Raw genomic sequence first — 21,087 nt, 5'->3', positions numbered from 1 at the left:
GGTTTCAAAGTTGAATCAGCAATAATACCTAATGATTACCCATATTTCTTAGTTGATACAAGTTTTCAGTAAGTAGGGTTCTCAGCCACTTTAAATCTTTATCTTGTGGAGGAAAATGAGGGTTTTTTTATGTATTTCAAAATAAGATACAGGTATCCCCTGCTGTTTGAAAGTTTGTGTCAAGCCACTTTGCTTTTATGAAAGCCCTACATTAGGATTCTTTCCTTGACTGAAAAAAATCTGAAGAGTATTTTTGGCTTTTATGAAAAGCAAAAATCACATTCAATGTACAGTTACAGGGGCAGTGGCATCCTGAGCAAATAACTGTGAAATAGTTACTATTACTGTGAAATAGTCTTGACCTCGAAGACCCCTGAAAGGGTCTTGGGGCTTCAAAGGGTATGTAAACCATATTCTGAGAATCGCAGTCCTAGTACTTTTGGACTTATAGACATTAAATGTGTAGAGATTATGGATTCTGTTATATTCCTATTGAGAAGATTATCTTTTTGTTTTAGCAGGCAGTTCAGTTGGCAGAACTCAACCTCCAAACTCTGTCTTCTCTTTTAGTCCGAGCCTGGTGGCTTAGAGCCCACTTCACACATGTCTGATGCAGGGGTCAGCCAGCGTTTTGAGTAGAGTATGGGAGCAGTTTGTGGTTCTCCCTCTGGGATTTTTTTCCTTCCTTTCCATCTAATGTGTGAACTGCAAATACTATCTTCTGTGTGTTTCCTCAACTGATAAGACTGCAGGATTTTATCCAAAGTGGCTGCTTTCTGACTGGGAACAAATAGAGATATATGGTGGGCTCATCTTATGCCTCCCTCCCTACAGAATGCTGGCCTCTCAAGTGCTGCCCATCTTGGTTGCTCTCCAGTGTACTTAAACAGTTACTGTCTCTATTTTAACCAGGTTTCATAGTTTTCCTGCACAGGAGGGTAGGTCTGATACAGTTATTCCCTCAGGGCTGTAAGCAGGAGTCCTGAGGCCCAGAATTGAATGCATTACTTCACATTGCTCTGACTAGTACAGAGTTGGATTATTGTCTTCCTAAATAATATTTTAATTAATGTTACTAAATATTGCATTAGCTTCTTGGCAGCCATATCCCATTGTTGGCATGTATTACACTTGTGGACATCCTAAAGCTCTGTCTTCTCTCCCCAACACTTTAATGCCTGCTATTGAACCATGTCTCCCTTGTCTACTAAAAATGCAGCATTTCTTTGTGTTTAAAACTAAACATAGTACTTTCATTTATCTTTATTAAATTTTGATCTGTGTTCTCTACTAGAAGCCTCTTGTTCACATTTTGTACTAGTTCTGAAAAGCATCACCACAAATAGTGAGAAGTTCCCTATTCAAGTAAGGGGACACATTTTGTCAGTTTTTTGAGAAAACAACTAATATCCAGAAGATTCTGTGAATTTAGTTACACTTTTAAAGACATTTTTATTTTATCATTCACAGCAGTTTACACATACATATAGAATATTATTGAACACATATGTATGGAACAATTCCTGGTATGTTTATGGATTCATGTTCCCTATAAGAATTCTGACCCAGTGATATGGAACCACCAGTCTGTAGCTTACTGTTGCAAAAAAAGACTTCATTCTTTTTTATTTTTTTAAATTAACTTTTAATTTGGAATAATTTCAAACTTACAAAAAGTTGAAAAGTTAAAAAAAAAAAGAAATAGCACTGTGTGTGATTTTGATTTGCATTTCCCTGCAGATGAGTGATGTTAAGCACCTTTTCATGTGCCTGTTGGCCATCTGTATGTCTTCCCATTTTTAAATTGGATTATTTGGTTTTTTACTGTTGAGTTGTATGAGTTATTTATATATTTTGGATATGAACCCCTTATCAGATATGATTTGCAAATATTTTCTCCCATTCAGTTGGTTGTCCTTTCATTTCGTTGATGGTTTCCTTTGCTGTGCAGAGGCATGGATGCATGAACAGACTGACAGCTGTCAGAGGGGAGGGGGAAGTGGATGAAAGAAGGTGAAGGGATTAGGCAGAAAATGGATATGCATAACCAATAGACACAGACAACAGTGTGGTGATGGCCAGAGGGGTGGGGGCTGCATGGAGGGGGGCCAAGAGCGGGGGAGGGGGGAGGGGAACATCTAATAGTGTTAACAATAAAAGTTAAAGTTACCTTGCCCTGGCCAATGTGGCTCAGTTGGTTGGAGCATTGTCCCCATATACCAAAATGTGCTGGGTTTGATTTCCGGTCAGGGCACATACCCAGGTTGCGGGTTCGATCCCCTGGTTGGAGCGCGCGATTGTCATTGTTTCTCTCTCTCCCTTCCTCTCTCTAAAATCAGTTTTTAAAAAGTTACCTTTTCTCTCATCCTCTCTGAATGTTGGTATTTTCAATTTTTTTACAGTTTTGCAGTTCTGGAGATGCTAGTGGTAATGATTGCCTAATAAGGCAAATATACTTAATGCCAAGTCACTTAATGATTAAATTGGTAAATTTTATGTTTTGTGGGGGTTTTTTTGGAAATCCTGAACAGATAGATATTACTGAATTCTTATTTCTTTAACTGATGTCTGAAAGTGTCATTGGATTTTGTTAGCACGTTAATAAATATTTGTTGAGCTTAATACCTTGTCAGATTTATGCCATGACTAGAGTTAGTATGGCTTTTTAAGCCTTGGCCAGTAGATTGTCTTTAGAAAATACCAACGTTGGCCAATATCTGGATTGTCTTTGGAAACTGTTGATGACTTTACCTATCCTAACCATGTAGACATAGAGACATATTGTTGTCATTAAAGAATCCGTTACCTGTTGCCAGGGAAATGAGTTTTTACATTTAGTGCATCTTCTTTGTGGTGGTAGATTACTTTGTCTGCATCTTGGTATTTTACTAACAGGTTAGTGGTCCTGTTATAACCATAACAGGTTATAATTCTGATAGTGAGTAGTTACTAGATGAAGAAGCAGTTTTGGGAGAATTGACCAACACAAGTAATTTTGATTCTGGGGCTCTCTTTTGAAAACTCACTAGTGTTCGAAAGTATGTGTAGGAACAAACTTTATGGAGCTATTTGTATACAGCTGGGACTGAATTTATGGACTGCTTTCCTGACCTGCTAAAAAGCTACAGATTGACTACTCTTTTCATACTGCATTATCCAGCTTGGCTTTTAGCTCCCAAAGAAATGTGTTCACAAATTGATGCTTTATTCCTTTGGGTTTGCTATAGAAGCATTAAATTGTACTAAAATATTCATATGTGAGTGCATTTAGCTGAAAGCGATTGATGTTCCGTTCCCAAGGGGACAAAGAGAAGTGCTGTGTGGACCTGTAGTCCACAGAACACCCTACACATGCTTCTTAAAGGTAATTACATGGCCTGGATGATGAGAGTTCTCACAGTGAAGCTTAAAATGACAAAGGAGAAGTTGCAGAATTTATAAACTGTGGTTTGGATGTATAAATTGGTTGTGCAGTAGTTAAAAACTTGTTTGCTAAAAATTAGTTGTATCTTTGAGCTCTAATTTTGTCTTTGATTCATTTCTTAGCTAATTTTTATTAGACTGATTTCTCTAAATACTTATTTCAGAGGACTATATCACTGAATTTTTGGTATGTTACCATTTTATATATGAAGTTAAAATTTGTAAGTTTTGGATAGTCTGTTGAATTCGTTTTATATATATATATATAGTAACTTTAAAAGCATTCCACTGATGATATATTGACATGTCTTGTCAATCCAATTTAATAGCTGGCATGAAAATCAATAAGAGTAGACAGAAACTCTTTGTTGTAGCCATCTTGGTGTGGTAACTTGAAAGGAATAAAACCATTCTAAATTTTTATTGTTAGTCTAACTGTATTTTTGATTCTTTCATATAAAAGCTAATTTACTTTCTCATGAATAGCTTTAGATATAAACATGCACATGATTGTCAGAGAAAATAAGACATATAATAGAAGGAAGTGTTTATTCGATGGATAACTGATCATTTAGCATATGTTATTCCATCCCTTTGTTCACTTTAGGTCCTAAGATTATGAGTACTAACATCTTCTACAGAAGAACATTTTAATAACTTAATTTAAATTCTCATAACTTTAGAAGGTGCTTCAAGGAATCTTTCTGTAACTTGGGCTGAACCTCACAGCTCTGGCTGGCTTTGTTTTTTAAATAAACTTTATTTTTTAGAACAGTTTTAGATTTAGAGAAAAATTGCAAAGATAGGACAGAGAATTCACATAGGTCCTGTAGCACCTGGTTTCCCCTATTGTTGTTATTTTTTTTAAACATAAAGTACAGCATGGTTACTGCATTTCTGAGACAGCTTGTGTAACTGTGATGACCAGTATGCCATCTTGAATGCTGATGAAACCTGAGCTATCCTAGCTGGGAGCATTGTCTGACAGATGAGACATACTTTCAGCTTCACACCAAAGTGTGGGTTAAGTCCTCCATTCGCGTAAAACTCAGTTTAGCCATAACCCTGCCTGGGAATTTGTAGTACAGGAAGGGAGCTGTTTGAGAAAAGAGCACAGATCACTATGCTTTGCATTTTGGGGCCTCTTCCAAAAAGAAAAGAGAGTTAAACGCATTTTGGCAAACATAAGAAATAATTTGGCCGTTTAAAGGAGCAGCAGGATGAAATATAGCAATATTAATGCACAGGAGACTTGCAGTAATTAGAAAATATACTTAAGTTAATCTACTCCTCAAAGACATTCATTATTTGCTCTGATAAATTCCATTTAACTCTTAACCTGGCATTTGTTCTGTGTATGTGTGTTGTGCTCTAGCTGGAAGTTACTGTTGAAGGTTGTGCCTCTGTAGTCTTTTGAGTAAGGAAAGTTGACAGGGAGCTTACTATTTTGTAAAACTGTTGTCCAGTCTGAGAGAGTGATAGGGTATTGTTTTTGAGAACGTAATATTGGATCTCTGAACTTTAGTTAGAACTGCTTATGATGTCTTTTTAAATTTTCATCTTCTAAGAAATGTAGTTTTCTATATTACTTCCCCTACTCTGTCTAGAAAGGGAGGCTGTTGGTAGAAAAGAAATTTTAAACCTGATTTTTAAAGAGATGAAGCAATATTGGCTTGGCCTTTCTGCTCTCAAAGCTCCAGATTTAACCACTCCACTCCTATTCATGTTTCATATAAACAAAAAACTAAATGTTTAAATCTTTCTACTTTGTTTAAAGTAAAGCAGATCTGAAGTTTCTACAGGCAGAATACTGTTCTGATTCCAGAAAAAAGTCAGCGTATGAGTTTATATTATAAACGTATGTAATTTAAACCTCATATATTTTTTATATGACCAATTTGATATGTCTTGATAACCTGTATCTGGGATGTGTATCCCTGTACAAAGATTCTGTTAGAATTTCGTAAAGACATTTACCCCAAATTCAGCCAGCACTGTCTAGGAAGTTGGGCAGGAATTCTAACTTTATAGCTTACTAAATGCAAACAAAGGAACTAACAGGCATCAATGAAGTTTTTCCAATACATTATCCCTGGAGAACTGTCACAGTAATAACTTTCTCTGAGAGAGTAATAGTTTAAACTATTCAAGAAGTTTAAAATGGAATTTGTATGATAGTTGGCTGTCTTGTATTACCTTTTAGTTTAAAGACATGATCATTAAATACTAAGAGCATGAATAGCGCCGTGTAACATATTGAGCTCTTCGCATGCATGGCTCTATTTAATAATCACAGTGGCCCTAAGAGCTGCTGGTATTTACCTCTGTTTTACACATGAGTTGAACCCTTGAGAGATTAGCTGTCTCAAAAGTACAGATGGTCAGTGGAAGAGTCAGGACCTGAACCCATCTCTCTCCCGTTTAGTTGTATTAGTGACGGAATAAATCATTTCTTACACTTGTTCATTTTCAACTTTCTTGAGTTGAGATCTTAGCTCATTAATTTTCTATCATCATAAGTATTACTTTAAGTGCATTCCACATTTTCTATTATACAGTCATCTGCCCTCATCCCCCTGGAGGGGTTCATTCCAAGACCCCCAGTGGATGGCCTGAAGCCAATGATAGTACGAAACCCTGTATAGAGGGTGGGACAAAAGTAGGTTTGCAGTTGTTTTTGTGGAAAGTAATACAGTAATAAATAATAATACAAAAGTAAACTCTGTACCCTGGCCTGGTGGCTCAGTTGGTTAGAGCATCGTCCCGTACACTGAGAAGGTTGCAGGTTCGATCCCCGGGCAGAGCGTGTATGGGAGGCAACCGATGTTTCTCACATTGATGTTTCTCTTTCTCTCCCTTCCTCTCTCTCTCTCTCTCTCTCAAATCAATAAACATATCGTAAGGTGAGGATAAGAAAAATAATAAATTCTGTGTTTCATGTACTCACAACTGTACACCTACTTTTGCTCCACCCTGTACATCTAAACCTATGGTAAAGTTTATAAATTAGGCACAGTAAGAGATTAATGGATGAATCACTTTATTCATTTGAAATATGTGGTATTAGGATAGGAATTGAGTAAGTTACCTTGTAAAGGGAACTCTGCAAGTGGAGTTCTTGTTAGTACTGAGAAAATGGAACTCATACTGTTAAGTGGATACTGAGATTAGAAGCTACTGGAATAGATAAATGTGGATGATTGTCAAAAAACATTATATCATCTGAAGATGTTTCAGAAATAGCACGAGATTTCATCATGGTACTCAGAACTTGTGAATTAAAAGTCAAGGGGATTAAGAGGTACAGATTTCCAGTTATAAAATAAATAAGTTACGGGAATGTAAAGTACAACATAGGGAATATAGTTACTAATATTGTAATAACTTTGCATGGTGATGGAAGGTTATTAGACTTGTCATGGTGATCACATCATAAGGGACATAGTTGTAGAATCATTATGTTGTATACCTGAAACTAGTGTAATATTGAATGTCAACTAAACTTTCATTTTTAAAATCTGGAAAAAACTTGTTTATTCCTGGAATTTTCCATTTAATATTTTCAGACTGCAGTTGATGGTGGGTAACTGAAACTGTGGAAAGGGAAATCATGGATAAGGGGGGATGACTGTACTCTGCCTTTTTGGTATTTTGTTCCGGGTATTTTTAAATTTTAATTTATTGACTCAGATTATTTAGGTACCTTTTTTTGAGAAGTGTGAGGGTTTTGTTTGTTTGTTTGTTTGTTTTTTAAATATATCTTTATTGATTTCAGAGAGAGGAAAAGAGAGGGAGAGAGAGAGATAGAAACATCAATGATGAGAGAGTCATTGATCGGCTGCAGCCCGCAACCCGGGCATGTGCCCTGACTGGGAATCGAACCCTGATCGCCTGGATCCTAGGTCAACGCTTAACCACTGAGCCATGCCCGGCTGGGTGAGAAGTGTGAGTTTTTAAGGATAGATTTTTTTCAGGTTGTTCTAGAGTTTTAAGAAAAAATATAACTTACTAGAGAAAAAAATTTGATAGTTTTTTTTCAGAGTGTAAATTTACTATATTAAACCAGTATGCTCAACTCTTTCTGGTTTTTTTGTAATGGTCTAGACTACCTGAAACTTCGTGACTGTCTTGTTTAATTTTGTTGCCTCATGCTTGTCTTCAGCGTGGTGACACTGCTGACTTTCCGTACTGGTTCTCTCTCACGGAGCTTAACATAACCTGTAAACCTGTAAATGATCTTCTGAGCCAGTTCAAGCACAGCAGACACATGAGTCATTCTGTCTCTAGATCTGCCATCAGTCCATGCTCCACAGTAACCTGTAGAGATTACAGGAAGGCGCTTCTTCAGCTTGTTCTAAAATTATCTTGGATCTGTGCTATCTAGTACAGTAACCATTAGGGATGTGGGTATTCTGAATTGAAATTATATGATTAGAATTAGTTTTACTTTGATGTGGCTAATAGAAAACTTAAAATTAAATATGTGGCTTACATTATATTGCATATGTCTTCTGCATTTAACAGCAGTGTTAGGCAAAAGTCACAATATGCAGGTACAAGACAGCTTTCTCCTAAGTGCTTCTGCACTACTCTGGAGAGCATGTTTCCGGCACAAGTTTAGGGTAAAGCAGGAGTGAGGTTAGTACTTTCTTTCTGAAGAAAGCAGCCCAAACTCAAGTCGCCTGCCAGAGAATACTCTCACCCTGTGGATTCCACAGTTTGCTTGGATTTCTCTAAAAGAATTAAGATTTCATTCCAGTCATCTTCCTGTTTCTCAGACATGCAGGTTTGTCCTCAAACTAGGATCAATAAAACCTGCTTTTAAAAAGCTTTCTTGGTCTCTGAAGGACTACAGGTACAGATGGGACAGGCTGCTGCAAGTGGGGTCCTGTTGGCAGAGGGTAGAGATGACTGGAGAGGGGTATCATCTCTGGTTGGCTTCCTGCCTCTAAATGCCTTTGTGCTTCTCAGTGGCAGGGGCTTCGCAGGAGACCAGCGCTCTGTCACTCAAGTGTTTCCTGTATTGTTTTACAGGTTTTTATACCTTTGTGGTTAGACTGTGAGCATGAGTTAGTTGATATTACCTATAAGATACAGTAACAATATCGACACAGCAAAGTCATAGCTAACCATTGCTTCTCAGCATCTTCCTGTTACTGCATACTTAGAAAATTACAGTGTTTGCACCTCAGGGGATTCTGGCTGCCCTGTACTTCTACTAGTCCATACAACTTGTATGTATGAATTAGGAGAAAAGTACCCCATTCTCAAGTTACTTTGCTGCCATCTGTTGGAAAGTTATTGTAATGAAAATGCAGATCTGCAGTGAGTGATAAATGACACTTCCCTCCAGAGTTGTTCAGTGTCCACCCTCCCCAGCTCTACATGGTAGCTCTGAGACCACCACAGAAGCCCTTCAGGTTACCCAGTGGGCTGAGGGAATCAACATTTGAGCAGACCTCAACTTGAGTGGCACGCCATTGTCTTGGGAAGCTAGATTCTAAGCTAATGACTAAAGCCTCACAGTAATCTGTGAAGTAGGGATTCTTATAATCCCGATTTTTCAGACGAGCAAGTTAAGTCATAGAGGGAAAAGAACTGGCCCACAGTCACATGTCTGTCAGGTGGCTGGGCTGGGATTTAAACCTAGGCAGTGAGATTCCAGAGTCTGGGCTCTTAACCACAGTGACATGTTGCTCTTGCAAGCCTCTGAAACCACACTGGATGTGGCAGCTCCATCTCAGCCGCTATAAAGTATTTAGACCTCTCCCCTTCTTCTGTGGGTGAATCGGTAGCTATAGCCTTTTCCCAGTTTTGACAGAGGAGGAGGGATTTGTGCCTTGTTCTGCCAGTCCTTGTGTGTAATGAAGTGCTGTCTCTTTTTTATATTTCAGAATAACCTCTGGTTCTCTTGCTGCCCTATGGCTTTACTTCTCCCCACCAGTCCTCATTCTTTTTAAAATATATATATTTTTACTGATTTTTAGAGAGAGAGAAAGGGAGAGGGATAGAAACATCAATGGGAGAGAAACATCATTGATTGGCTGCCTCCTGCACACACACCCTGCTGGGGATCGAGCCTGCAACCGGGCATGTGCCCTGACCAGGAATCAAACCAGTAAACTCTTGGTTCATGGCCGGGCACCAGTTCCCATTCTTGACTTGCAGAATGAACAGCGCATGCTGCTACCAGCTGTGTTGGTTGGCCTAGTCTCGCACTCTCCTGGGTTCCCTCATTTCCTAAGACTGCTGGGGTTCTAAGTCACCAGGACTGTCCTCCTTTCTGTGCCTATTCCCTTCTTTAATCTCACCACTTACTATCTGATTTAGAAGAAAATTGCCTCAGGGCAGGGATTGCCTTTTGTTTATGAGTGTCTAGAGTGCTCCATAAATTAGCATCTTTGGAGGGTTTTGTACTTACTGATTATTATTATTGAAATACAAAAATGCTTCCTTAACCATGAGGAAGCATCCCATGTAGGAGTCTAATTGCCTGTACATGTTCTTTAAAAAAGAAGAAAGCCTCCCTTTCTGCCTGAAAGACCTATCAGATCTTAGAAAGCAGCCAGAATCCAGGACCCATTCTCGGCTATTGTTTTAATGCTTTTATTCAGACACTCTTGTTTGCAAGACAGTAGGTAAGGTCCTGTTGCTCATGTGGACCTATTTGGACTATGTGTGCTGGTGGTCAGAAAGGCAGAATGGCCCCGGAACCACCTGCCTTGGTTTTCTTTGGCCCAGAATCTGTTATTTCCTCAGGGACATGGTTAAAGTCAACACACAGTATTCATTTCTGAGGGGATTTAAAGTAAATTTCATTTATGTTATATTTATGTGGATGTTTACTCTCAGAATGAATCAACAATTTTATTAGCATTTTATGATGCAGATGGAAAGTCTTTTAAGAATTATTGAATTTTAATGTGGATGTGCGTGTCAGGACTTGTTACAGAACTATGAACATTTCCAATGCTGACTTTGAGAATATACTTAGAAGAGTCGTTAGTGAGACAGTTTCTTGCATTAAAAATCTTTACATGAGGCCTGGCCAGTGTGGACCCATGAACCAGGAGGTCCCGGGTTCTATTCATGGTCAAGGGCATGCCCGGGTTGGGGGCTCGATCCCCAGTAGGGAGCGTGCAGGAGGCAGCTGATCGATGTCTCTCATCAATGTTTCTGTCTCTCTATTCCTCTCCCTTCCTCTCTCTCTAAAATCAATTTAATAAATAAATAAAAATTTTTGTATGAGAACTTGTAAAGTTCCTGTATTCTTAATGTGAGATTTACTAAGTATATTTTGATTAATAATTTAATGAAATTAATAATTTTATGAAAGAAATGTTACTCAGAATAAACGGAAATGATGTTAAACTTTTATCAATTGAAGTTACTTGCAGTTCTTCAATAGAAAATAGTCATGCTTTTTCAAAGAAAAGGAGCTTTTTTTTCTCAAGTGTTCGTGTCTGATGAGACAGTACAGTGACGGCCTGGTTGCAGCGCTCAACTCTGTATGGCCATAACTGATGCAGCTGATGTGTTTGAGACGGACTTGCAGGGCATGGGACTGCTTTCTATCCTCACCCACACATTTCTGGAGTGCGCCTCCCAACCCTAAGGCCCAGTGTCTTATTTATTTACCTTTAGGCTTTTGATGATCACTGTAGAGCAAGTTCAATCAGAAAACAAGCACAGGTCATTTTTAGATGATTAACTCCCTTTGGGAACTAGGTTTTTTCCCTTTCCAGAGCACCCAATGGTACCTTGCTACTCTAGAAGCAGTTGGGTACACTGTGCATTTAAAGATAAGGCCCAGGAATAGATAGCCCATCAGTGTGCTAGATAGAGTTACAGGTCTGAGGCTGAGGGATACCCTGTTCTCGTAGCTCTTGCTGCACTTTAGAGTGTCCTGGAAACCTTTGTAAAAAGCTCCAGTGCCAGAGCTGTACCCCAGTTTACAACTGGAGAAACAGTGGGGGAATGACTCATTTATGGGCACGCACACTTCAGTGTTATGAAAATCATAGCATTAGGTGGCAGTGATGGATCTCAGTTGAAATGCCCTTTGAATTTGGACTGAGCAGTTGTTAAATTATGAGCAGTGCAGAAAACAAGGTGGGACACTGGACACTGTCACTGACTTTGAAGGATCTGCTGTGTAGTAAGACTGAGGGTGACAGCCACCTTCAGTGCCTTCCACGTTCTTCATACTGAGGAGAGACTTTGTTGTGACAGTTCGGTTACATGGTAGGTACAACCCTTACCCAAGCCAGGACCAATACTATTTTGTATTGGTTTCAGGTGTACAACATAGTGGTTTGACAGTCATATACTTTACAAAGTGTTCCCCCGATATTCCAGCACCCAACGATGATAGTGAATTTTAATTTTCAGATGTGGATACTTTAAAGTTTTTAGATAAGCAAACAGAGAGCAGCATTCAGTTGTCATTTCCTTTGTAATTATTGGGGCAGAGGGATAGAAAGAGGTGCAAATATCATCAATGTTTACTTAGAAACTATAGCTTGGGGCCCTTTTATTGGGTGTTGGAAATAAAACGTTGAGCCTATGCCTTTGAGAAGTTTATTGTTATTTCCGAGGGAGGGAGAAAAGGAAGAAAAGGTGGATGGCTTACATCTTGAGACTAATTTGTATTTTTGACTTTTCTAAATAGGAAGTTTAATAAATATATCCTGACTACCATTTTAACAAATAATCCTTTATGAGAAGGCAAACAACTAAGTCAAAGTAATTTTAATGTGTGAGTCTGTGTATGTGTTACAATACATTGTGTGTATATTGTGAATAAATAGGTACAAAATGATGAGTATCACAGACAAAAGTGCTACCTCAGAGGACATTGTGAGATTAAGTGAAACAGTTGATGTGAAATTCTTAGCATGTTGGTTTACACATAGTTAATGCTCAGATATTCTCATGATCCACACTTCTTACACCACCACGACTATAGGAATTCAGAGGGAAAAGATGACTCTGGGTTAGGGAGATCAGGGAAGGAGGATAGGCATGATTTAGATGATACTTATTGCATCTATATTATTTCGATATCTTTTGCATAAGACTTGAATTGCTAATAACAAATACTTTGGAAGGTATTATATAGATACATATTAATGATATGCTCTCTTTTATTTCAGGAACTGTATATTGCTGTAGGAATATCTGGAGCCATCCAACATTTAGCTGGGATGAAAGACAGCAAGGTAATTACACAACAGTAGTGATGCTAAGTGGAGAAATTTTCATCTTTATAATTTTTGGTTTCACTGTATGTTTCAGTGTGAAGTTCAACCGTTCATGTAGTACTGGGAATTGAAAGGCATATGTTCTGTTCCCTGCCTGAAGATATAAGAGAGGCAGTGCTGTGCCATGGAGAAAGGCCTGACCCCAAGTCCCAGCTCCAGTGCTAGCTTACCTCATGGCATGCCCTGTGTGCACCTCAGTTCCTTGCCTGCCCCATGCAAGTGTTGAGGTCCCTTTCAGCTCTGACAATCTGTGGATAGAAAATGTGGGGTGAAAACAACTTGAGGTTCTGACCCCTCATTTTCTGTCTGCCTCACCCTGGTTCCCTAACAGTCCCCCCTCATATACCAGAAAGGCCCCTCTTCTTGGGTTGTTACTAAAGTGTGACTGACTCATTTTGAGTTAGTGTCTTAGTACTGCAGTAATTTTAAAAAAATACAGTGTACAGAAGAAACATTGCTTTTAACTTGCTGCTTGGACTGTATCTGGAAGTCCTGTGTAATGACTCTGGACATATTTCAGAGTATGACACATTAATCCATGCATAACAGTGTACAGTTTGAATTTTGAACTTAGTCTTTCATAAAGTCAGAGATGCTTCTGACACTTCTGCTTTTATCCATTCAGATGGAAGTTTGATATAAAAGGCAATAAAACTTTTAATAGGCTTAACTTCTGCCTTGAAAAGATGCATACACTACCTCCTTGTAACTTCAAATGAATTGCCTCAAAACCAATCAGATTTCACAGTTGGGTGACAGGTTTCTTTACTGAGTTCTGAAAACAGCAGTGCCAGTGGGGAAAATGTTATTGCTGTGTTAAAGGGGGAAAAACACTCCAACACCAGCAATCTTAAAAAATATTTTTAGCTGGGCCAGTTCAGACATATCTAGAATACTGCTTCTTGAAAATTAAAGATTCTGCCTGCCAAGATAATCCTGGTGAAAATTCTCATTCCATGCCAACAGGGCTAGATTGTGAGAGAGGTGGGCTAGATAGCATACGTCAAAGCAAAAAGGGAGCAACTAAAGTGAGAAGACCAGTGTTGGGGAACAGTCTATAAGAATAGCCTTGAGCCAAGACTTCATCTGTCTGCACAGTCAACAAATACGTATTCAGTATGAACTCGTACTACATTCTTGGGGTGCTCAAATGGTTTATTCAGTGTATCTAAAATTTTTCATTGACCTGCAAAACTTCCCAGTTATATTTTGTTTAAGTCAGATTATTAAGGTATAAATTACAGTAAAATTAAACTTTTTTTAGCATACTCAACTTAAAAATTGTTTTCTATTAAAATACATGTAAAATTTACCATCGTAACCATTTTAAGTGTATAATTAAAATTTGTGTACACAGTGTCAGCGGTATTAATTAAAGTACCTTCACAATGTTGTGCAACCACCACCATTTATCTCCAGAACCCTTCATCCTGTAAAACTGAAACAATAATTCCTCATTAAATAATAACTCCCCATTCCCCCAGGCAACCACCATTTTACTTTCTGTCTCTCAAATTTTGACTACTATGAGTACCTCATGTAAGTGGAATCATTGTACAGTATTTTTCTTTTTGTGACTTTTATTTCACTTAGCATATGTCCTCAAGGTTCATCCATGTTGTGTAGGCTATGTCAGAATTTCCTTCTTTAATGTCTTTCCTTTTCAGGCTGAATACTATTCCACCATATGTATATACGCACGTCACATTTCGTTTACTCATTCATCCGTTGATGGACACTGGGTTGCTCCCACATTTTAGCTGTTGTGAACAGTGCTGCTATGAACATGAGTGTACAAATATGCCTTTGAGACCCAGTTTTCAAATCTTACGGGTATATACCCAGAAATGGAATTGCTGGTTCATATAGTAATTCTATTATTAATTTTTTGAGGAACTGCCATATTTTCCCCAGTGGCTGTACCACTTTACGTTCCCAGCAGTCATTCACAAGGGTTCTAATTATTCCACATCCTCACCAGCACTTGTTATCTTTTTGATAGTAACATCCTAATGTCTGTGAGGTGATATCTTATTGTAGTTTTGTTTTGCATTTCCCTAATGATCAGTGATGTTGAACATCTTTTCATGTGCTTATTGGCCATTTGCATATCTTTTTTTGGAGAAGTAGCTATTCAAGTTATTTGCCACCTTTTTGAATCAGGGTTTTTGTTGTTGAGTTTTAGAGTTTTATTTTAAAATATATTCTGTATATTAATCCCTTATCAGATATATGATTTGCAGATATTTTCTCCCATTTTGGGGGGTTGCTTTTTTGTTCTTTTGACAGTGCCTTTTCATCCACAAAAATTTTTAATTTCGGAGTTCAGTTTGCCTATTTTTTTTCTCGTATTGCCTGTACCTTTAACGTCATGTTTAAGAAATTATTGCCGAAACCAGCGTCATGCAGCTTTTGCCTTATGTGTTCATCTAAGAGTTTTAGGTCTTACATTTAAATCTTTGATCCATTTTGAGTTAATTTTTGTATACCGTGTTAAGTAAGGGTGAAACTTTATTCTTCTGTACGTGGATATCCAGTTTTCCTGACACTGTTGGTTGAAAACGTTGTCCTTTCCCCATTGAATGGTTCTGATACCCTTATCAAAAATTGTCTATGATGTTGGTGTATATATCTGTCTTTATGCCAATACCACACTGTTTTAATTACTGTAGCTCTGTAGTAAGTTTTAAAATTAGGAATGTGAGTCCTCCAGCTTTGTTATTGTTTGTTCCTTGATATTCTGTGTGAATTTTTGGAAGGGTTTTTTAATTTCTGAAAAACTATCATTGGAAGGACAGTTTTGGTAGATATAGGATTCTTGGCCAACAGTTTTTTTCTTTTAGAACATTGAATATATGAGCTCATTTCCTTCTGGCCTCCATAGTTTCTGATGAGAAATCTGGTATAATCTTATTGAGCATTCCTTGTATGTACTGAGTCACTTCTCTCTCCCTATTTTCAAGATTTTCCCTTTATATTTGACTTTCAAAAGTTTAATTATAGTGTGTCTCAGTGTGGGGCTCTGAGTTCATCTTTCTTAGAGTTTGTTAAGCTTCTTGGATTTTTACATTTTTGTGTTTCATCAAATTTGCAAAGTATTTTTTCAGATATTCTCTCTGCCCCGTCCTTTCTCTTTCTTTTTTTCTGGGACTCCCAAATAATGTATTTTGGTCTGCGTGATGGTAGCCCATGGGTCCCTTAGTCTCTGTTCACTTTTCCTTCATCTGTTTTCTTTCTCTTCTTCAGATTCGATAATTTCAGTGGTCCGATGTGTATATTTGCTGATTCATTCTTCTGCCTGCTCAAATCTACCTTTGAATTCCTCTAGTGAATTTCACTTGTTTTTGCACTTTTCAGCTCCAGAATTTCCTTTTGGCCTCTTTTTAGGTTTTTTATCTTTTTATTTTGTTCAGACATCATTTTCTTGACTTTCTCCACATCTTTCTTTAGTTCTTTGAGCATCTTTAAGATTGTTGTTTTAAAGTCTTTGTCTAGTAGATTGGCCATCAGGTCTTTTTCAGGGACAGCTTCTGTTGAATTTTTTCCTTTGTGTGGACGATACTTTCCTGTTTCTTTGTATGCCTTGTGATTTTTTTTTTTTTTAACTGGACATGTGAATCTAATAATGTGGTATTACTCACCTCAGATTCTCCTCTAGGATTTGCTATTATTTTGTTATTGTGTTTGTTTATTCTTGTTATTTTGATGGTTGTAGATGTCTGTATTGAAGATTAACCTGATGTGTGAGCATAAGGTCTTCTCCAGATTTTTCTGAACCTACACCTTTCCCTGGGCATGTGTAGTCACTGTAATTTCCCCACCTATGCAGTTGCTTTTGAATTTCCTAGTCTGGTTCTGAAAAGGGGAGAAAACCAAACATGAAGTGGCCAGAAAAAGCACAGTGTCCCTTTAAATCTTCTGCAAATAACTTTAGCCAGAGGGTGAGGGGCTTGCAACAATGGGGGAGGTGCAGCAGCAGTGGCTGCCCTTCTGTGATCTGAAACAGCTGTCAGTGATGAAAGCACAGACCCCCAGTATTTGGAGGACAGGTTCCTTTTTGCTGACTCTGGCTCCTGCGAGCTGTGTGCAAGCTGCTCCAGGAACATGTGCACAGTGACCTGCTACTGGAGTTGGGTGGGGAGACAGGATGGCTAGCTCCCTGCATTAAGAGCTGCAGTTTACCCTGCAGGCCTTCCGCTGGAAGTTGAAAGCCTTCAATAGTCTCCAGAGTTCTCAGATGGTTACATCAGACAGATTCTGCCAGGGTAGTTGTTGTGTAGGTGAGGAGACAGATTTTTGTTGCTTCCCATAGTCCTCTCCTCTGATTTGTTACTTATCTAAAATAAACATTTGTTTATAAGTCAAAAAAGAACTCTAAAAAATAGTAATTTAAAACCATTTTATTACTATGATGGGCTTGTGGTGGGGGTGGGAGATAACTTTATATTCCAACACAGAAAATTCTAAATTTACAGTATTGGCACAAATGAGTCTTAATTGGTAAACATTTTTAACACTACAAATTTGTTATTAGGGAAGTTAAAAGAGAACTGTCAATTTATGTAGTATATTTTCTTGACAAAGGCCAAATTCCTTGTTTCTATTTCACAGACAATTGTGGCAATTAACAAAGACCCAGAAGCTCCAATTTTTCAAGTGGCAGATTATGGAATAGTTGCAGATTTATTCAAGGTAAGCTGGCATTGAGCATGATGGCTATTACCTAGATTTCATCTGAGCACCTCTCAGAGTTGATCAGGGAGGAAGCTGTTATAGGGAGGCATTGTGTGTTTATGTATCTGTGTGTATTTCTGTGTATGTATATATTAATACATATACACAATTTTGAACTACTTAAGGTGAAGTTGTCCTAATAAATACATGATGTTTATATAGAGCATTATAACTTTCCCTTTAAGGAGTCTATACTGTCTTTATAATATCCATATGGCTCTTGGCATCTTATGTGCTGAGTTAATATACTGTGTGAACCTCGAATCATATTTGGCAGTTACTGTAAAGAAAGTCACATCATTTAGAATTGAAGGTCAGATAAAGAGCTTCACAGACGAGAAAAAGCTAAAGGAGTTGATCACCACCAAACCAGTATTACATGAAATGTTGAAGGGTCTTCTTTAAGAAGAAGCTAATGAACAAAATAAACTGCCAAGCAAAATAGACCCAGAGACATTGAAGCATGCAAGAGAGAGGTGTTTTTTTTAAGAGGGTGTGTGGGGGGGGTATTAATTAACCAAAGACTTTATATGCATATATGCATAACCCACGGACACGGACAATAGTGTGGTGAAGGCCTAGGGTGGGGGTAGGAGGGCCGTGGAGGGGGTCAATGGAGGAAAAGGGGCGACATCTGTAATGCTTTCAACAATAACGAATTAAAAAAAAAAAGGTAATTCACATCAAACCCTCTCATGTGATGATTTGCCAGTGATGCTATAGCTTTTCTGGGGGATGTGGGCACTCAGGCCCAGCTTATCTGACTGAACAAGTGCGCTCTGGTAGCTGTGCTTGAGAATTAGAGCCTTCCTGGCGTGATAGGTGTGGGGGAACGCTGCTTCCCGCTGGCATACTCTTCACTTTCCTGGTGGTCTTTCCGCTCTGCTGCTAGCCGTATTTGTCCTCCCTGGGAAAGAAATTACTGAGTGGTATTGATGAGCACCTAAGAGTCATTTGGCCACATGTAAAGGTTACAGTTTATGCATGACCTAGCCTCCTTTTGTCCCTCAGGGCCTGCCTGCAACCTTCTAGGTTACCTTGTGCAGAAAATTCTCGTGCAGCAATGGAGGCTCTGAAAGTAGCATCCCACCCTGGAGAAGTGGGTCTGCTGGAGTGAGGAACCCCTCACTAGAGAGCTGTGTGGGCCTTAATAGAGACTGTGCAGCCTAAGGACAGAGCCAGAGGTGGTCCACCCAGCAAGAGGGTTGGCACGTTCTTGTGGCTTTACCAGCGCTGTGTATGATCCATTCCCGCACCCCCAAGATCCTTGTTTCTTCTCCATGTTAATGCTCTGACTTCTAGTCCATACTAACCTCTCCTCCTGCGGGCTCCTGAATTTGGAGTATTCGGTGCCACTCTTCTCAGCCTCTTACATAAAGGGTCAGATGAGCATATTTCTGAGTGGGTGGCTTGCGGGCTCTGTCTAGTCTCCCCAGGTAGGGGCCCACTCCTTTTGGGCAGGAATCAGCACAGATTTGTCTGTCCTCCACACAGCATAGCGTGATGAAGCATTGTGTAGATCAGTAAAATGTAGCTGTATTTGATTACAGCAGCATGTGGTCTTGTTTTAAATGTAAGTTCATTCTCTCCCTGGCCAGTTGGCTCAGTAGTTAGAGTGTCAGCCAGGAGACCAAAGGGTCTCTAGTTCGATTCCTGGTCAAGGGCATGTCGTACCTCGGTTGCAGGCTCGATCCCAGTTGGGCGCGCGTGGGAGGCAACCAGTCCATGTCTGTCTCTCTCTCCCCCCCTTCCCTCCCCTCCACTCTCTCTCAAAAAATCAGTGGAAAAAATACCCTTGCATGAGGATAAAACAACAGCTTCATTCTCATTGGCCTTTCTGACCGGGAGCTGCTCTGCAGTGTCGAAAACAAGAAAAATAAGAATCCAGGTCTTTCCGTGTGCTCAGGCCTCCACACACCCTGTGAACCTGAAGAATCGTTTTCTTTTCCCTGACTAGGCATTGTGTGCTGTGCCTGGGCAGTGCCCCTCAGCCCTTTTTTGGGGAGTGTGGCAGGGGGACATTCTGTAAGGAAAACTGTGTTCTAAACCCAATTCATGTTTCCTTTCAAAGAAGTTGGGCTCTAGCCTGTTTCTCATGAAACAACATCTGTCCCACGTGGGCATGTCGTGTGAGTGACTGGCATGAACTCATGGCCTGTCCACGGAGGAAAGTGGGAGAAGTGGTGCCAGCACTTGATGCTGCCCCTGAGCTAATGCCTGCTGGCTCCATGGTAAACATGGGCCTTTCAATAGGCTGCAGACAAAGTGACATTCGGAAGAAACAACATGTTGACAATCTCCTTAATAAATTTTGTACGAACACATTATTTCCACCTAATGGAAATGTAGCTCTCTTAAATAATTGAGAGGCTGTATTCATCAGTGGGCTGCGGCTGGGATCTTGGTGCTGTGCTGTGGCAGTGGGCAGCCCCTTGGAAGCCTGGGTAATTGATATTTTACACAAGTAGCTCAGCCGGTGTTCATGTGGGCTGCGTGTGATGTCCCCCTGCAGTTTCCATACACAGCGGCTGTCATTGCCCAGGCTGTCACAAGGCAGCTTCACAGTGAAAGCTCCAGTTGCAGCCACTGAACTGTGAAGACTCAAGGATTAGTAAATAATCCTTTTTAACCTGGGGACCAGCTCCCCTCACTGTGTTTCCTTACTCTGTCTGCTGGCCAGGCGCTGCGTTAGCAGAAGGCCTTGGTTTTAACAGAGTAATGACCTTCAGTGTTCAGCATGCAGCTCATTTTTATGTGCCAGAAGAAAGTAACGTGTGCCGCAAAGCATCAGCGATGTTTGAAAAATGAACTGTGAGGGAATGAACATACAGGGAGAAGAGTTGAAGGAGATTGACAGGGGTCATGACTGAGCAAGAGACTTCATGTGGCCTGTGAAGGAAAGGCCAGGAGCGCAGTAGGGAAGGAAGAATGCCAGAAACTCAGAGGCACTCTGGGCACAGACAGGAAACACTGGACTTCCTGTTTTGTGTGGAGCCTTTCTGAGGCTTATGTCTGGGGGTCTCTCCCACGATGGGAGGACAGATGAGGTGAGCAGAGTTCCCGGGAGGGGGGAGAGGCACGTGTGCCTGAGGAGGGACTCACAATCTTTCCTTTGGCCTCCAAGGATTTCTTAAGGAGTGGTGACCGTATCACAGCAATGGCTCAAGTGGCTTTTTTTTTTTTTTTTAATTTGCAGGTAGTTCCTGAAATGACTGAGCTATTGAAGAAAAAATGAGTCATGATCATATATGTTAAGAAGAAAAATTATGAGAGTATTCTGCTGGAATCATAGATATTCATGGCTATTATAATAATCACTGGAAAGCTGCATTTCATAACTTGAGGAAAAATTCTAACAGATGCCAAATGCTTTTTTTATGGGACTATTATGTTTCTTTTTAAATGTGGTTGCAAACAATTATTTTTGAAATTTTCTAATTCTGTAATAAAATATATAATAAAAGTTTTCCACAGCTTTAGAACTACAACCAGAAATATGCCTAGCTTTGTAAAGAGAGAAAATTGAAGAAAGGTAGTAAAATTTCATTTTTTTCCTTTGCCTGACTTTCTAACGTGTTTGAGGCAAGATTGTAAACATGCATGTTGCTGTCATCATACTCCACCTAATCTAGTAGTTAAGAGAAGGGAACTGGATTGGCAAATTCAG

At 39.3% G+C, this 21,087-nt stretch overlaps 1 protein-coding gene across 1 annotated transcript in view; it reads left to right on the top strand.

Annotated features, from left to right (window-relative positions):
- Nucleotides 1–20,908, top strand: part of ETFA (electron transfer flavoprotein subunit alpha) — a 35,057-nt gene extending 14,149 nt beyond the window's left edge. The window contains exons 10-12 of the mRNA XM_016209570.2: nt 12,579–12,644; nt 17,298–17,378; nt 20,617–20,908. Coding sequence (XP_016065056.1) covers nt 12,579–12,644; nt 17,298–17,378; nt 20,617–20,655 — 186 coding nt within the window. The 3' untranslated portion in view covers nt 20,656–20,908. The remainder of the gene's footprint in view (nt 1–12,578; nt 12,645–17,297; nt 17,379–20,616) is intronic.
- Nucleotides 20,909–21,087: the final 179 nt, after the last annotated feature.

Source organism: Miniopterus natalensis, chromosome 22, assembly GCF_054644295.1.
Source record: "Miniopterus natalensis isolate mMinNat1 chromosome 22, mMinNat1.hap1, whole genome shotgun sequence".
Taxonomy (NCBI): Eukaryota; Metazoa; Chordata; class Mammalia; order Chiroptera; family Miniopteridae; genus Miniopterus; species Miniopterus natalensis.
Note: the sequence above shows the minus strand (reverse complement) of the source record. Positions and strands in the feature narration are given on the sequence as shown.